We start from the raw sequence: 16869 nt of genomic DNA on the forward strand, positions 1-16869 counted from the left end.
TTTTCAAGCCAATTAACTAAAATTTGCGAAGCCTGCAAATTTAATTTTTTTCACATGAGAAACTCGTACTGAATGCTCAGAAAGCTTGTACAAGTTCTGTTTCATGGTTCCCTTAATATTTTTGTTTTTAATGTAGGCCTTGTCATACAAGATTCCGAGACCATTAGCAATGGCAATAACTCTTCTACAAATCGCACAATTTGTAGTGGGATGCGCTCTTCACATTTACGCCGCCACAGTAAAATGTGAGACCTTTTCTTTTTAAAAAGGACGATAAAGCTGACATGTTTTTGCTTCCAGGGAACGGTCAGGAGTGTGCCCTTTCGTATGAAAGCAGCAGAAATGGGATGTTCATGTTCGTCTCTTATGTGATTCTTTTTTCGCACTTTCTCTACGAAGGATACATATCTCGGAAAAAGAAATTGAACTAATAGTATATTTCCCGTATAGCCACTGCATTATGAAATTTGTTTATGTAATGCAGTACAGATATTCTTTGAAAATTTTAAATTTGGAAGCTAAAGTAGCATAAAATAAATTGTGATATGATTTCACTGACGAATTACTTAATGCAAAAATCGCGATTTTCTTGACCCCCTCCATCCCCCCGTTGTGCATGTGTAACATTGGCCCGATAGCATTGGAGCCATAACCCTATCGCGTTATATAATTAATGGACGGCCCATATCCAAAAATGCTAAAATTAACGGATACTATGAACAAGGGATATTTTACACACGCGTTTACATGAAAATCAACTTGCAGACAGGGGAAAAGCGAAACGAGTAAGAAAACCGTGAAGGAAAGTTCTCTTTTTTCTATAAATAAAGATTTGCATACAAACCTTTAACTTCATGCATGTTATACTTTACATATGAACATATTTATACGGACAAGCCTTGCATTTCTCCGTAAGAAAGTTTCTTATATAGTGCTGCATTATTGCTCTGTTTTTAAGCCAAGTTTTGCTGTAATGGTTACCATCTGTCTTTCATTGTGATTAGTTAATTATTTGGTCCTGTTATTTATGTACAGCAAAGTTCCCAAGGAGTATACCGACTAAATAAACGAACTTTTAACCCTTTCCTCACTTATGGTTTCTAACCCAACGTTATTCATTAGTTCCGTAAGACAACTCAACTGAGGTAAAAATATGTCTGTAAATCAGACAGATTAAAGAGTTTTACATTGACTTTTTTAAGCTTGCTCCATATACTTGACAACTTGGTACGTACATATGTTTCTTTAAATTATCTGTATTTAAAAGATATGTATGTATGTATGCACATACGTAACAACGCATTTCATTATATCACCCTCTTTTAGATTCAGATCATGGATATTTCACTTCTCATCACTGAATCCAACTTAGAAATATGTGCAAACATTCAGTCATCAATGGAAGCATCACTGGCGAAGATTGGATTAGATTATCAAGAAACGATAACTGGCGTTAAACATTTTGAAGACGTAATCAAAAAACTGATTGAACTCGAATTATTCCAGAAATCCAAAAATATTTCAGAGTTCGTGCATAAATTCATTTTGATCCCTTTCTTAGCAAAATTATGTCAGGCACTTAACAGGAAAAAAAATAACCAGTGTTCTTACATATGGAACTACATATATATTACGAAACATTTTCTCACAAATTTGCGAGTTTTTATCCCATTCCAGCAATCAGGACGTCAATAAAGAATTGGTCTCAGTTTTGACAGCACTGCACAACTTGTTGCCTGAAAACTTTTGGCACGTGGATCATTTTCCTGACGTCAAGTTACCACTTATCGCATGGCAAGATGTCCTTGGTTGTGACCATTTTCCTAACGAAATGAAAATGTGCGACTGTCCAGATGACAAGAAATTTTCTTTCAAACTCAAATTGTCTGACTTAACGTTAAAGCACTGCAGTACTAGTGACGCCTTGCGGAACATGTTGAAGGATTCAGACTCCATAAAATTCATTGCAAAAAGAGCCGGCCAAGAAGGCAGATATTTGTCCACAAGGCCTTATCTATTTTGGCGTTGATACAACTTCAATACCTGCAAATGTGAGAAGTAAATATGCAAAAGAAAACCGCTACGGAGCAACCACAATTTCTGTAATGCTTCGCGATATTACTTCCATGGATAAATGTGCACTCGTGAATCTTGGCACGAAAATATAGCTCCTTGCCGAGGAAAAAACTTGGCGTAACGATAAGAAAGAAGAAAGCAGTCGGGTCGTCAACCTACATAAACTTGAAAGTGATAATTCCGACTGTGAAATATCTCACTGTGAAAATTGTTCGGCATGGACACATCCAGAAATCGTTATCCCTGGAAATTTGGACATTCCTCTGGAAAATGTGAAAATATTGTTTGAAAATCACCACGTCTGTATTGTGACGCAGGATGGTCGCCGAGAGAAATGTATCGAATGCCAAATTAGAAAGGAAAAAGGCGAGTGCAGTGGGAAGCTCGGCGATTTCTCTAATAAATGGAGAAATTTTAATTTTTTATTTGACAGTACTGCCAATTTAGCTATACAAATGTTTGCCTATAACTACCCAATTGCTAAAAGACAACTATTAACGAAGTGCCAAGCCTGTTACAGTATGTTTACGGGGTCGCAGTTCGAAAAAATTGAACGTTATTGGATTGAGGAATGCACGGATTTTGAAATACTTGAGTGGAAAGTTGGCCATCATGAAGAAATACAGGTACATGAATATGTACCTGTACTGGTACATAACACATATTTTAAAGATTAAATCACAAAATTTTTGACTATGCCAAAAACACAATTACTCATGTATGTATTACGAATATGTGAAATATTATATTATATTAAATATTACCACGAATGATTTGCAGGACGAGAGCAGTCCAGCCAAGATACACAAGGCAGAATGACTTCAATACAGACATGCCACAATAGTGTACGTTTATAAATTATAATTGACTTGTATTAAATAAATATGTGTATGGGGCCCTATTTAACTCATCGTAATTCAATTCCCTTTGCGACAATGGTTGATACTTTTTTCCCCGAATAGATAATTTTAATGAGGATTACATCGCGAGGAGTATATTAAGGGTAGCATAAATATTAAACGTAATGCTGTAAATTTCCTATAAAGTCGCAATTTCTCTGACATCCTCATTACATTTCCTAAGAAAAGCTAAATGAGTAAGAACCCCATGACACATGAAGGAAACTTTTTCTCTCTGCCTATATAAGTAAAGATTTTCATACAAACCTTTAATGCGTTGGTGTATATATGCATACATATACTGGCAAACATTGTATTTCTATCCAACTACATATGTACATATGTATGTATAAGAAAATTTTCTTATGCGTTGCATTATTTCCCTGTTTTTAAGCTTACCATTTGTCATGCACAGGGGCTGGTTCATTATTTGGCCCTTACAACAAAGTGCCTAATGGATGGACCATATATGAATGTAAAAAAGAGGGACGGAATTTCAACCCTTTCATCACTTAGGCTTTCTTACGCAACATTAGTTCAGTATCACACAACTTCTCAGCTGTACTGTAAACATTTCCACCGTAATCGGATTAAAGAGTTTGAGTTAAACATACTTTTTCAAGTTTATGTACTCCATATAAAACTCACTGCCTGCTACATAAATGCTGAAAAAATAAAACAACAAAATACAACCCTGACAGCTTGGTAGTTTTTTTTCAAACTGGTTGCAACAGATACATACATACAACAATTAATATCACCCTATTTTCAATGCAGATCATGGATTTGTCATTTCTCGTAACGACATCCAACTTAAAAATATGTGCAGATATAAAGTCATCACTTGAAAATTCACTGGCGAAAATTGGGGCAAATTATGAAGATACGATAGCCGGTATTAAAGATTTTGACGCCGTAATTAAAAAACTAATGGTACTCGAGTTGTCCAAGGAAATCGTACACATTTCTGAATTCGCACATAAATCCATTTTAATCCCTTTCTTAGCAAAATTGTGTCAGGCACTTAACAGGGAAAAAAATAACCAGTGTTCACGCATATCCAGCAAAATATTAGGAAACAACGTTTCTCTAATCTGCGAGTTTTTATGCAACAACAAGAACCAAGATGTCAACAAAGAATTAGTCTCCGTTTTGACAGCGATGCACAATCTGCTGCCTGAACACTTTTTTAATTTGAATCATTTCCCTGACGTCAAGTTACCACTTATCGTATGGCAGGATGTCTCTGGTTGCAATCAGTTTCCTAACGAAATGAAAATGTGCAACTGTCCCAGTGCCAATAAATTTTCAATAAAACTAAAGTTATTCGACTTAAAGATTAAGCACTGCACAACTAGTGTCGCCTTACAGAACATGCTGACAGATCCAGACTCTATAGAATTTATTGGAAAAAGAGCCACCGATCCGGTCAAGAAGTCAGATATTTGTCCACAAGGCCTCATCTACTTTGGCGTTGACACAAGTTCGATAAGTGACAATATGAGAAGTAAATATGCAAAAGAAAACCGCTACGGAGCAAGCACAATTTCCGTAATGCTTCACGATATTACCTCCATGGAAGAAAGTACATTCATAAATCTTGGCACGAAAATATATTTCCGAGAGCATTCACAGCAAAGGTTATTATCTGTGGATGCTACGGACGAGTGGTGGCTCCTTGCCGAGCAAAAAATATGGCATAACAACGAAAAAATCAATCGTGTCTATAACCTGAAAAAACTTGAAGCTGACAGCTCCGACTGGGACGTATCTTACTGTCATCAATGTTCAGCATGGACACATCCGGAAATCGTTTTCCCTGGAAATTTGGAAGTTCCTCTGGAAAATGTGAAAATACTGTTTGAAGATTACCACGCCTGCATTGTGACGGACGATGGTCGCCGAGAGAATTGTATCGAATGCAAAATTAGACAGCAAGGAGGAATGTGTAGGGGAAAAATTGGCAATTCTGAGGAATGTAGAAATTTTAATTTTTTCGTTAACACTGCCGATTTAGCAATACAAATGTTTGCCTATGGCTACCCTATTGCTCAACGACAAATGTTAAGGAAGTGCCAAGCCATTTACAATATGTTTACGTGGGAACATTTCGAAAAAATCGAACGTTATTGGATGGAGGAATGCAAGGATTTTGAAATATCGGAGTGGAAAGTTGGCCATTATAACGAGGAGGAAATGCTGGTACATATATACATACATAGATACTTAATTATGTTTTTAGCATGGTGTAAAATTTTATGATGTAATCGTGAAAATATTAATATAAATATTACTGAATATGTGATATATTACACTAAATATTACCACGCATGATTTGCAGGACGGGAGCAGTCCAACCAAAATGCAGAAGGCGGAATGACCTTAATAAATCCGACGGAATGGTTTGAAGTAAATAATTTATTGGCGTATTTATCTCGTGATTTTTTTGGTAAGCTCATAGTTAAATATGTTATACCTGCTCAACCCATTGACTTTCTATTATAATTACAACATAAAATTTGCTCTTTTAAGGGGTGTTTGAATAGCGTGATTGGGTAAACCACCTGGGCTGGAATGCATTTTTGAAGATTTCAAATATTTTTATTTCGCTACGATAATTTGTGTGCAATAAATGACAAATATTTCAAAACTTCTATCAGATAAAGGTTGATAAAACTGTGTAATATTATTTGATAATAATAAGTGAAGCTATAACCCACGCTGTTTTGACTTTATGATTAATAAGTTGGCCAATATTTAAGTAATTGTAATTTTTAATTACGTAATAAATAAGCATAAACTTTCCAAATTTATGTATGTATTTCAAACCTAACTACTTACTTTCTGATAAAGTATGTACTTGGGAAATATGATTACTAAATTTTACTAGGAATAATGCATTTGATTATGTAATGGGTAGGGTTGCCGCGGGTAACGGGTCGGGTACCCGTTACCCGCATACCCGCACGATTCTTGCGGGTACCCGTTACCCGCATACCCGCACGATTCTTGCGGGTACCCGTTACCCGCATACCCGCACGATTCTTGCGGGTACCCGTTATCTGCGGGTAGCGAGAACTACCCGCACGGGTATCGGGTAGTTCAGTTTTTATTTAATTTCCGACATAAATCAGTTCACAAAGAAAGTTAGCAGCAAGTTAGTGCATTTACCAACAAAAGCTTCAATTTAATATTTATCACTTCAAAATTTGCCATAAACTAGCGCTTATAGCGAGCGTGTCTTTTTCGAAACCACAGAAGCCTACGGCAGCCTCAAATGCTTTTCACGTTCCGAAAATGCGGATAAATTATTGTTTCTCAGTAATTCTCAGGTATATGTAATTTACCTGCTGTAAAATATCAGTTGTCATAATAATTTGACTTGTGTTTGTGTGTATGTATTTTGTAAGACCAACGAGATTTTAATTTATGCTTTGAAGATGAAAATTCTGAATCAGATTGAAAGCAAAAATTTTATTGGTAGCAATTTTTTTAATGAAAACTTCATTGAAGTCAAAATTTCAAAAAATCAAACTAAACATTGACCTTTTTTCAAGGTACACCAAGATTCTCTAGCGAGTATTTATATCAGAAAGTCCAGCAAAAAATTAGGAATCGCGTGATACTTTCCGTTGAGTGCCCACTTTGAAGAAAAATATTGGCTGCAAAATTCAATTTTTAAGTAAATGTTCTGCTTCTTTTTCCTCCACTTAACGAAAACTAAGGCTAACTTTGAACTCTGCCACCCAATAGTTTTCTTTAAACGGGATATTCAACGGGAAGATAAGTGATAATTTCTAATTTTTGGCTTGATTTTTTGATATAATTTTGATATAAGAAATTCAGGTGTAGCTTGAAAAAGGTTCCATTGTAAGCCAAAAAGTTTGGTTTTAGAAACATCTAATGACATCTAGCAAATTATCGCATTCATTACTTGCACAGCATTATCTCAAACTACTGAACAACCCAAATGAGGAAATAATTGATTAAATCAGAGATATTATGAAGGTTGGTTAGTTTTTAACTTAATTCTTATAACGGGTAGCGGGTAACGGGTACCCGCACGGGTACCCGTGCGGGTACGGGTAGTTGGGCAGCGGGTAACGGGTCGGGTAACGGGTAGCATTTTCGCTACCCGCGGCAACCCTAGTAATGGGTGATCAAAAACGTTGCGAATTGTTTTGGCCTAGCCGATAAACTTATACAATACTTGCATACAACCTCATAATCAAATACTTTAGGTGAACCTTTAAATAAGGAAGGCATTTAGTACTACACGTTAAGAACATTTCTAGGTAATAAGCGATTTTCAGGTATTCAGTTTAAGAATAGGTTTTGTCTCCGCCCAATTGCACAAAATTCACTCTACTCTAATATTTTACGTAAGGTTACGTGTTCAAGTGGACGCATTTATATACAACAACGTGCATACTTATTTCGCGTAGTAATACAGTTAGGGCAATATTCTAGATAAGTAGCAACATGTCAAGTTACTATGTATTTTGTTACTAAATCCCATGGATTTCTAAGAAAAAGTTTTGAAAAATGTTGCAAATTTAGTAAACATTCGTAAATTTTTGATCGGTACGCCCATTACGTACGAGTACATGAGTATTTTATCTTTTCTAAAGTATGAATTCGACAATGTCTGACAAATTCTGAAAAAAAGACGAATTTCTTCTGACAGAAGTAACATTCATGACTAGCAGCCTTGTGCCTTCTTGTGTGATTAGCCAAATTGTACTTCGAGAAACTTTTATACTCGCATTTGTCGCAGGAATGGATCATTTCATTACTCGTAGCATGTTTCACCTCCACGTGACGCTTCAATTCGGATGAGATGGAAAATCTCTTGTCACAAAATGCGCAGGGATAATTCCTCTGATTTTCATGCGCAACTCGGATGTGGCGTTGTAGACCACGTCTCCATAAGAAGGTCCGGGGACAGAGGTGACAATTTGATTCTCGGGCAGATTTTTCCAAATGCATCTTCTATAAAACCAATATGAATGTATGTATGTATTGGTAATTTTTTACCCAGTTTCTGACATATTTATTTAAATACCTCGTGGCTTTTCATCTTCCTCATTTGGGCGAAACTCATCCCACACGTGGCACAATTGTAAGGCTTTTCGGTCGTGTGGGTGGAAATGTGTTGCTCAAGTTCAAACCTCGCTTTAAATTCGTTTCCGCAAAGGGTACACGGAAATCGGACCGGATTCTGGGCGTGTTCATAATTTACGTGTCGCGAAATGTGTCCCTTATTTAGGTAGCTTTTCTCACAGCCGGGAAACGTACATGGGAAACGAGGTCGCTCCTTCGTGTTGTGGGCGGCTTTAATATGTTCCCGTAAGTTGGTCGAATTGGAAAACATGCGATGGCACGTGTTGCAGCTTGGTCGCTTCCGGTTGCTGTGAATCCTCACCACGTGGGAAGATAAGGCGACTCGGTTTTTGGAAAGCAAGCCACAAACCTGGACAAGACAGCAGTTGACAAATACGGATTGTAAAATTGGTTTCATTTTTGTAGATTGGCACGCTTACCTCACATTTGACGTTTCCATCAGGATCGTGCCTGGCGATATGTCTATTCAAATCGCCATGGGTTTTAAACGATTTCGAGCACTTTGGACATTCCCACTTCCTTCCTTGCTTCAGATCCATGCGGATTCGGTATTTTTTAGTTTGCAGATTTGTGCATATATATTCACAAAAAATGATTGGCGTCTGCGAGAAAAAATGCAACCGTTTTGACAGAATTCAGGAACATGAAACACATGTCTGGCAATTCTTAAAGATACGTAATGTTTACATATCAAGAAATAAGTTTTGTACTATTTGGTTCTTGGCTTTCTTACCGTGCGTTGTGTAGGATTGTTTAAATAAAGTAATCATTCAGGTGCTGCTTCAGGTGAGTAAGTGAATACGTGAAGTTAATGTTGCTTCGTGATTGGTATGAAAAAGGTTACGTTTTTCAACCATAGGTTTTAGTATAGAGTGGAAATTTGATACATTCCTGTATAAAAATAACCAACCATCCCTTGGGACCTTGCATAAATACTGCGATCATTAATAATTTTAAGAATCTAATTTTTGGGATGAGTTTCGCACACAGGAGGAGATCCAATCACCAACTTTATTTCGTAAAATTATACAGAATACATATCTACATACATACAGGATAAAACGCGTCTTAAAGTTGGCGAATTTTACACTTTCTAAATTTACTGCGCATTTTTCTCCTCCTTGGATGGAAATATCTCTGCCAAACCTTAGGATTGACAGATAGTGACTGGCACCTGGTGCAAATTTCATAGCAATTATATTTGTGATAGATTGACACTAGTCTGATCAAAATTTGGAAATGTACACTCTAGAAAGTACGGTAACAAACAAACACGACTACGGATCACTGGCCCTGGGTAGCGAGGTGGTTACCATTCCAGTAGTAATATTTATGTACGCTTCCGCTTGGTCATACACTGTCACCGAGCCAGTGACATATGATCACCATCCGGTAGAGTCAGATGTACTCACCGGTCGGTGATAATCCGGTGTCAAATTTCTTTAGTGTAGTCTTTCTCGAGTGTAGCCTGCTACTTGTGTTGTCAGGTATTATTAAATGCACCGTTTAAATATGTTTACTTACATACCTTATCAATACTAGACCAGCAATTATGTATGCAAGCCGTATATACAAAACTAAGGTTTAGTTGACCTATGCATGTATGTATGTAAATATTTACCTGCATCGTCATCATCATTACCTCTAGCGAGCGACTATTAATCGCTATTTTAATCTGAGCTTTGTGTACAAACTCATCCTTCGTGAATTATAGAAAAGGGCAAAGCTTAAACGGGGTTTAAACAGTGCATTCCAGTGGCCTCGGACTCGCGGCCACATTCACATTGTTGGATAAGGAAGGGATGGGTTTATATAAGATGGGGAGTTCGAACAACCGTGTGGATATTGTCCCTCCGTCCCCACGCTTCCGCGGCCACTGCTGGCAAGAGTTTCACGGTAAAATTTTGTAACACCAAGGCCACTGGTGCATACAAAGTGATGTAAACTTGGATGCATGACCTTGTGGTATATAAAGTTGAACTGTACTCCACGGTACATATTTTTCATCAGATCACTCAACAATTTCGTACGAGAATGTAGCAATGTTGTCCAAAGGACAATCCTACTTCTTTTATTGGGTGTACCCTACGAACTTGTGCAACCTTAGTTTTTGTATTCCGTACAAATACGATGAAAAATCTGAATCCCTTCAACTACTTGGTTCCAGGTCGAATCGAGTTTATAAAGTGACCCTGCTATCCAACGTAGCTTATCTGTTTTTAATGTGCGCACATTTACTACTTAATCGAGACAAAATCACACTTCAGAATATGCTAGTCGGTGCAGTTATAATCTTTGCCTACTTTACGGCGGGCGTTTGTCGATTAACATTTTTTCTCTGGGAAGACGACGGGCTCTGCCTGCTCAATGGATTCTTACAGTTTGAAACGAATTTGTTGGGAAGTTAGTAAGCTTTTACTTAGAAAATTTACAATTATACTTAGAAAATTTAAACATCTATGCCTGAATAATTCGTTTTTTTACAAATCAATTTAGGGTACGTGAAATTACAGTTAAAATTGAAATCGTGTTCAAAAATTAATTTTTCCTCATATTTAGATGTCGACAACTTGTGTGACAAGATTCGAAATGGTGTCACGTATGCAAAAGTGGTATTTGTCTTGGCAAACGCATCCTGCATGTCGATGGGAATCCTTGTGGGAGTCCAATTATATTTTGCTCCTTGTACTCCGCCATACCTTGGATCGATGCGGTCTGCTTGCTTAAATCAGGAATCGCCAGGACCGATCGACTTTCTCGGCATGATTGGGATACTAATTGATGCTGGGATGTATTTCCATGCAGCGCCACCTGCAGGGCTAATCCTTGCCAGTTATCTGTTATGCATGGGAATATCGTTACAAGAATATCTGTCTGTAATGTCAGGGTAAGAATATGTACTTGTATGGCGGCAAAAATTGGAAATAATATGTACATATTGACAAGCTTAAGGTTATAAAAAATTAAGGTTTTTTTGCGAAAATTGCAAGCAAAGTATCAGCTGAAAGTCGATAATGTACGCACTCACATCAAAAATGTATTTTATATGGTAAGATCGGTGGCAAAACAGTCTTAGAAGCAGTTAAATTTGCGAAATAAATTTTTCAATAGAAAACCTCCCGGGTTTCTAGCTCAAAGTTTTCGGCATACAGCCAATTTAGCAAAACTTTGCAAGCCATTTTAATACCTTAAATTTGCCATATTTTAAACCATGCGAAAGTTGTCGTGAATGTGCCCAGTATTTTCATAGTGAATTTTTGTTTTTTTTGTACATCTAGAAAATTGATGCTACATAATGACGTCTTTTCTACACAAGGCCAGAGTGAAACTCGAGCAATCACGTCACTCCGGAAGTACAACGCATGTCGCCTTTTGGTCGCACAGATGAACATCATGTTCAGAAATGTATTCATTCCCGGGCTTTACTGCGTCGCCTCGAACGGGATCGTTTTCGCACTTTACGTCATCATCCGACTGCACGAAGAAATCTCGTTGGCCGGCTTGTCATTTTTTATCATGATGCTCATGGATTTTCTTCTCACGGTGGGGGTTGATCTCGCCTCAGTTGGCCGCGTGTACTCCGTTTCGGTCGAGGTGACGGAAACGTGGAGGAAGATGGAAAACCTGGGGAGGAAAAGTGAAGCGAGGAAGATTGCGAAATCATTTCCCCCGTTAAAGATTCGATTCGGGGATAATTTTGTGGATCACTTGACCTCGTTGAGTGTCCTGGATTACTGTTTGAACTGGACGGTGTCGCTTCTGCTGATGACATAGCGTAGTAAATTGTCACAATTGAAAATGATGCATGAATATGAAACACATTTCCAGAAATTTTACGCGATAAAAATATTTATCATAATAATAATATTGCTCATAATAACACAAATTTTGTATTATTTAGTTGTTTTGTTTACCGCAGTGACAATTTTTTACTGATCGTGTGTTCTGATAGATTACATACTTAATTATTACTTACGCAGGTACATACATATTTGTTAAGACGAAGTTATCACGTTTAAGTAATTAAGGTTGCATTTTTTAACAACCAACAAACGAAAAGTTGTCAAATTCCTGGATGAAAATAACCAACCATGTACACATAAATTATATACATGACTAATTTTGAACTTTGGAAGAATTGCTGAAAAGTTAATTCGTTACATTTGAAAACCATACTTTTCTGCTGGCCACTTTTTTATTCATGCATAAATCAAGCCAAATAAATAAGCTCTGATTTTCATTGTACGCACAATTGATTTTTAAAAATGTAGGTTACCAATTAGTTACTTATTTCCTTATGAATTGTTAAATTTAATGAGTGGCACGCGTAAAGCTTCCTTCATAATTTTCACCTGGACTAGATTTTTTATTTGTTTAGAAATGTTGACAATAAACATCCCGTCCTCCAAACCCGGTTATGACACACGCGTCTGAATTTGTTCATTCACCGACCCACTTCTCCTTCGCAATGACGCCAATAATGACGGGAACTGTCAAACTGTCCATATTACTGGTGGGTGTGGTCCTCCTCCTCGCCCTACCCGGCGGTCACTTGGCGGATGAGGATAAACCCCTCACGCCCAAGGAGCTCGAAGCCATCGACAAAGAAATGGAGGCAGCCATCGCCAAAACGGACAACACAAAGGAAAAGTTCGCCAAGGAGGATGCAAAGTATCTCAGCCTCAATGTGACAGAGCGATCTAAAAAAACCGAGGCTGCCCGGGGTATAATATATCAATTTAAGGTGGAATTATACCAGCATAGATTTTAAGTCCCATTCTACATACCTTTGTTCAATGTCTTTAAATACAAAGTTCTGGAATTGTATCAATTTCTTGAGCTAAATGCAATTTTTGAAGCTTTCATGTATGTAAAGTAAAATTTTGATATTGCAAAATATGCAGTCGATTTATAAAAAATTACCAAAATATATTTAATGTGAACAATTTTTTTTTTCAAATTGACTGTCTTGCAGTACCAAAAATTAGCACCAAATATCAAAACTTATGAAATTGGCGTATTTAAAAAAATTTACATTTCCTGAAATTTATAAATTTCAGGAAATGTAAATTTTTAATGTCCGTATATATACGGACATTAAAAATCTATGCTGCATCAAATCGTCGTCCTGCGTAACCTCAAAAAATAAAAAAAAAATATTTAAAAACTCATGTAAAAAAGTATATCAAAATTTCTTTGTTCATGTTTCATCCCTGTACAGGAGTTGCTTCGACACAGTCCGTAATCGGGGACATAGTCAAAGGAGCCGAGACCGTTGTCGGCATCGGGGAGAAGATTGGAAATACGGGAACCTCCGTGCTCGGCGGCCTCGTAAATGCGGCCCAACTGGGCTTCGAAATCGGTAAAGAGCTCAATCGACTTAAGGAGTCGAAGACCGGCTTCCTCAAAGGGATCATGTACGAAGTCCAATTTCAGACCGAGCAGCTCTGCAACGTCCTCGTGTTCAACCTTAACAAGCGACACAAGATGGACCTCCATGGGGTCGTTTACTACAAGCGGTACAACTGGGAGAATGCCTGGTTCGGCGTGTGGGTCACGGAGGGGGGCAGTTTCACGAATCTGGACTGGTTTAAGGAGGATAAATGTGGATTTGCGGGAGCCTACAGTATGTCCGGCCTATTCAAGGACAGGGTCGTCTTTGATCATCGGCCCTGCTACAGAAGACCATATGACAAATAAATTTTTATGTTTCTTAATAAGTGTTTTCATATTTTGCTTGGGTTTTAATTTGAGTTTGTTAATTATGTAATTAAATTGGGGTTGGGTATGCATCAACAAAATTATTAGTATTGGAAGAAATATTTGGAATAAATTCAATTTGGTAGATTCGGTGTGAATAATGTTTTCAGAATTTTAATTTAAAAAATGTTCATGTCTAAAAATATCGGAAAATTGTGTATGCACCCACAAAATTAAAAAAAAGTTTTATATACTCAATTTCCTGGATTTTGCACAATTTCTGCACACTTTGGCTCGAAATGGCGAAATATTACGCCTCCTAACACTGCTTGGAACGGTCTCATATGGGTAGGTGCATTATTTTCCAAAAAGGTCGAGAACCGCCTACTTTTCTGTTCCGTTAATTACCTCCACGTGTGCAGGATTTCTAATCGTGCTACATATTTAACCTACATTTTTTATTGTGGTCAAGCATAAAAAAACAGGAAGCCAAACTGTGTCTACCATTCGCCATTCATGTTTAATTCGTATCCTGTGACATAGATGATTAACGGCGATTGAAAATTTGTAGTTGCTTGACACTTGACTCCCCTTCTCCCGAGCCGATTAAAGTTCAAGTGTCGACTAACTTTCTTAAAAATGGTGTCCGCAACCGGGAAAGTTGCCAATTTCCTGGGAACGTTCCTCCTCCTGTCATTCTTCTTGGGTGGAGTGGTCAATTCTGAAAACACGACGGTAACTTAATTTTGAAGTTTTTATGCTTTAAGCATAAAAACACGACACTAACAGATGCAGAAATCTTAGCCCGTTATCCGAACCAATTGGATTTCGTAGATGTTGGAAATGTCACCGAGAGTGAAAAAGAAGGTGCGGGGTTAAGGCTTAAATAATTACATAATTTCAAAATTTTGAAGTTTTTAAAACCATTTTAAACTTTACTTTTACCCACCCAGCCCCGGATCCACCACGGACCCAGAATATTGGCGATGTAGTTCTGGCCATTATTGGACTATTCGATCCCAGGAAAGCTTTGGCTGGTTTGGGACTGACCGTGGCCAAGATGGGGATGACGATTGGAAAGGCCATCGAGAGACGGAAGGAGTGGCAAGAGACGAAAAAGGGATTTTTTACCAGTGAGATACGCCCAATTTTAGAAATCATATTTATATCCCGAAAAATTTTGAAACAAAAGTGATTTAATTTAATGACAGGTCTCGGGTATGAAATATTCTACGAGATGGATATGCAGTGCAACATTATCTTATTTAATCCCGTTTCATGCTTCCCACGTGGGTAAAATCTCTCTCACAGGTGGAACACTTGTACACCTTCTCGGTCGTGTGGGTCGCCATGTGTCGCTCAAGATCAGTGTTCTTTTTAAATTCGTGTCCGCAAAGTCCGCACGGATATCGGACCGGATTCTTGGCATGTTCAGTTTCCACGTGTTTTACGACATCCCCCTTGACTAGATAGGTTTTCTCACAGCCAGGAAACGTGCATGGGAAAAGGTGTCGTTCCTTCGTGTTATGGATATTTTTAATATGGATCCGTAAGTTGTAGGGATTGGAAAACACCCGGTGGCACGTGTTGCAACTTGCTTGTTTCGGGTTGGTGTGAAATCTAGATATGTGGCTAGCTAATGCAAATCTGTTTTTGGAAATCATGCCGCAAACCTAGTGGGAAAAATGTGGATTGTAAAATTAGTTTCTCTACTGCAAATTTATACCCTCACCTCACATTTGACCTTGGCATCCGGGTCGTGTGTGACGATGTGTTTAGTCAACTCGAAACTCGTTTTAAACATTTTTGAGCACTTTGGACATTCCAATTTCTTTCCAGGCTGCAGATCCATGTGTATTCTTTAATTGCTGAGTTTATAAATTTCTATTCCCCAAAAAATTGATGTGCTGAAGCGAATTAAATTTTTATCTGTTTTGTAGTCAAAATTCGCTTATATTCATGCACTATTTGAACACTTTTTTCCCAACAATTCACGCATTTTAAAACGATTGACCAACATTAAACCCGATCCTTTTTATTGATGATAATGTTTATTATTACAACAAATAAATTGTATACTATTTAATTATTCATATACTAAAGAACGTGACAAACCACGTGTCAAATTTCCATTTCTTCCCGTATGTTATTTAGGGTTGCTTAAATATTACTTATCCTGGTCAGTGAACACGAAAAGGGAATGAGTTCGTGAGAAAGGTTCCGTTTTTCAACTATATGTAGGAGCGAATGAAAACGTGAAAAATTCTTGGGTAAAAATAACCAGCTCCCTGAAAGGCCAAGGAGCATACAAAAATAAGTAAATCATGCGAATAGCTTTGAAATTTGGGAGGAGATTCACTCACAGAAAGATTCAATCACGAGGTGAATACGTATTTAGCTTTATTTATTTTTCACAATGGATTTGAAAATAATTACTACAGAGATTTTTTTGTTTTAACTTTGTGCCGTGAATTTCTTAACTCATATAACGGGATCAAATTTCAAAATGAATAACTATTTCTTTAAATTGCTTACTTTCGAACTATATATTACATGATTATTTAATTAGTTATAAATAAATAAATGCATGCAACTTTTTAAGCAAGATTAACTTAATCTGATTAAGACCTTTTTTGACGTATGCAGAATGCAGAAACACTTTACAGAGCTTAACACCTTTTAGTTTCTATTTTATGATTTCCGCATTCATGACAAATCGAAATTCAAGTTGCTTACTATGAAAATAAAAACTAATTAAGCATTATTTCCACTTTGGTAACAACTTGCCTCAATGTATTTCATACCTGCTATTATTTAAGTGACAATTGTATACAAATTCCAACATACCTCCCTTATCGTACAATGATAACGTCCCCACGGTTTCTGCGGCCACTGCTTAGCGGAGATATTTAACCGTGTTAATTCAAACTTGCACTACTATTTCATGCATATTTAAATATATACAAACATCCATCCACGCTAAATATAAATAGTATTATCTGTAATTTCCATACGATATTAAATACTAGCCTTACGAAACATCAGACAAAATTGAAAAATATTACATTTA

The 16869-nt window shown here is 37.2% G+C and overlaps 4 protein-coding genes across 10 annotated transcripts; 2 read left to right on the forward strand and 2 right to left on the reverse strand.

Annotated features, from left to right (window-relative positions):
* Positions 1–937: 937 nt before the first annotated feature.
* LOC118437992 lies at positions 938–5784 on the forward strand. 4 transcript variants are annotated; one of them, XM_035857623.1, is made up of 6 exons: positions 938–1227; positions 1327–2702; positions 2857–3680; positions 3753–5177; positions 5317–5424; positions 5508–5784. In XM_035857623.1, exons 4-5 carry the CDS (start codon positions 3756–3758, stop codon positions 5353–5355), a joined length of 1461 nt encoding a protein of 486 aa, XP_035713516.1. In that variant the 5' UTR covers positions 938–1227; positions 1327–2702; positions 2857–3680; positions 3753–3755; the 3' UTR covers positions 5356–5424; positions 5508–5784. The 4 variants fall into 4 exon arrangements, with proteins under 4 accessions (XP_035713516.1, XP_035713515.1, XP_035713513.1 ...); XM_035857622.1 differs by having other exon boundaries at positions 2857–2921; positions 3391–5177; XM_035857620.1 differs by having other exon boundaries at positions 2857–5177.
* LOC118437993 (gastrula zinc finger protein XlCGF7.1-like) lies at positions 5707–8890 on the reverse strand. 3 transcript variants are annotated; one of them, XR_004836554.1, is made up of 5 exons: positions 8833–8890; positions 8519–8701; positions 8041–8448; positions 7197–7967; positions 5707–5861 (listed from the first exon to the last, which is right to left on the reverse strand). XR_004836554.1 is itself a non-coding variant. In XM_035857625.1 (3 exons), exons 1-3 carry the CDS (start codon positions 8636–8638, stop codon positions 7569–7571), a joined length of 927 nt encoding a protein of 308 aa, XP_035713518.1. In that variant the 5' UTR covers positions 8639–8826; the 3' UTR covers positions 7440–7568. The 3 variants fall into 3 exon arrangements, 1 of the variants encoding a protein (XP_035713518.1); XR_004836555.1 differs by having other exon boundaries at positions 7186–7967; XM_035857625.1 differs by lacking the exons at positions 5707–5861; positions 8833–8890 and having other exon boundaries at positions 7440–7967; positions 8519–8826.
* A 559-nt stretch (positions 8891–9449) lies between these two features.
* On the forward strand, positions 9450–14514 carry LOC110857362. 2 transcript variants are annotated; one of them, XM_022105964.2, is made up of 4 exons: positions 9537–10502; positions 10659–10986; positions 11378–12823; positions 13321–14514. In XM_022105964.2, exons 3-4 carry the CDS (start codon positions 12517–12519, stop codon positions 13797–13799), a joined length of 786 nt encoding a protein of 261 aa, XP_021961656.2. In that variant the 5' UTR covers positions 9537–10502; positions 10659–10986; positions 11378–12516; the 3' UTR covers positions 13800–14514. The 2 variants fall into 2 exon arrangements, with proteins under 2 accessions (XP_035713517.1, XP_021961656.2); XM_035857624.1 differs by lacking the exon at positions 13321–14514 and having other exon boundaries at positions 9450–10502; positions 11378–12219.
* Positions 14515–14947: 433 nt separating this feature from the next.
* LOC118437994 (zinc finger protein 2 homolog) lies at positions 14948–16108 on the reverse strand. The gene is made up of 2 exons (XM_035857627.1): positions 15532–16108; positions 14948–15472 (listed from the first exon to the last, which is right to left on the reverse strand). Exons 1-2 carry the CDS (start codon positions 15649–15651, stop codon positions 15065–15067), a joined length of 528 nt encoding a protein of 175 aa, XP_035713520.1. The 5' UTR covers positions 15652–16108; the 3' UTR covers positions 14948–15064.
* Between the last annotated feature and the right edge of the window lie 761 nt (positions 16109–16869).

This window comes from Folsomia candida, unplaced genomic scaffold (genome assembly GCF_002217175.1).
Source record: "Folsomia candida strain VU population unplaced genomic scaffold, ASM221717v1 Fcan01_Sc018, whole genome shotgun sequence".
NCBI lineage: Eukaryota > Metazoa > Arthropoda > Collembola > Entomobryomorpha > Isotomidae > Folsomia > Folsomia candida.

Excerpts from the sequence above, each read along its gene's own strand:
- LOC118437992 (XM_035857620.1), top strand. The coding sequence starts at position 3,747 with ATGCAGATCATGGATTTGTCATTTCTCGTAACGACATCCAACTTAAAA. Across the intron at positions 5,178-5,316 it reads ATAACGAGGAGGAAATGCTG|GACGGGAGCAGTCCAACCAA; the intron begins GTACATATATAC and ends CATGATTTGCAG.
- LOC118437993 (XM_035857625.1), bottom strand. The coding sequence starts at position 8,638 with ATGGATCTGAAGCAAGGAAGGAAGTGGGAATGTCCAAAGTGCTCGAAA. Across the intron at positions 8,449-8,518 it reads ATGGAAACGTCAAATGTGAG|GTTTGTGGCTTGCTTTCCAA; the intron begins GTAAGCGTGCCA and ends TGTCTTGTCCAG. Across the intron at positions 7,968-8,040 it reads GGAAGATGAAAAGCCACGAG|AAGATGCATTTGGAAAAATC; the intron begins GTATTTAAATAA and ends TTGGTTTTATAG.
- LOC110857362 (XM_035857624.1), top strand. The coding sequence starts at position 10,142 with ATGTTGTCCAAAGGACAATCCTACTTCTTTTATTGGGTGTACCCTACG. Across the intron at positions 10,503-10,658 it reads TGAAACGAATTTGTTGGGAA|ATGTCGACAACTTGTGTGAC; the intron begins GTTAGTAAGCTT and ends CCTCATATTTAG. Across the intron at positions 10,987-11,377 it reads TATCTGTCTGTAATGTCAGG|AAAATTGATGCTACATAATG; the intron begins GTAAGAATATGT and ends TTGTACATCTAG.
- LOC118437994 (XM_035857627.1), bottom strand. The coding sequence starts at position 15,651 with ATGGATCTGCAGCCTGGAAAGAAATTGGAATGTCCAAAGTGCTCAAAA. Across the intron at positions 15,473-15,531 it reads ATGCCAAGGTCAAATGTGAG|GTTTGCGGCATGATTTCCAA; the intron begins GTGAGGGTATAA and ends TTTTCCCACTAG.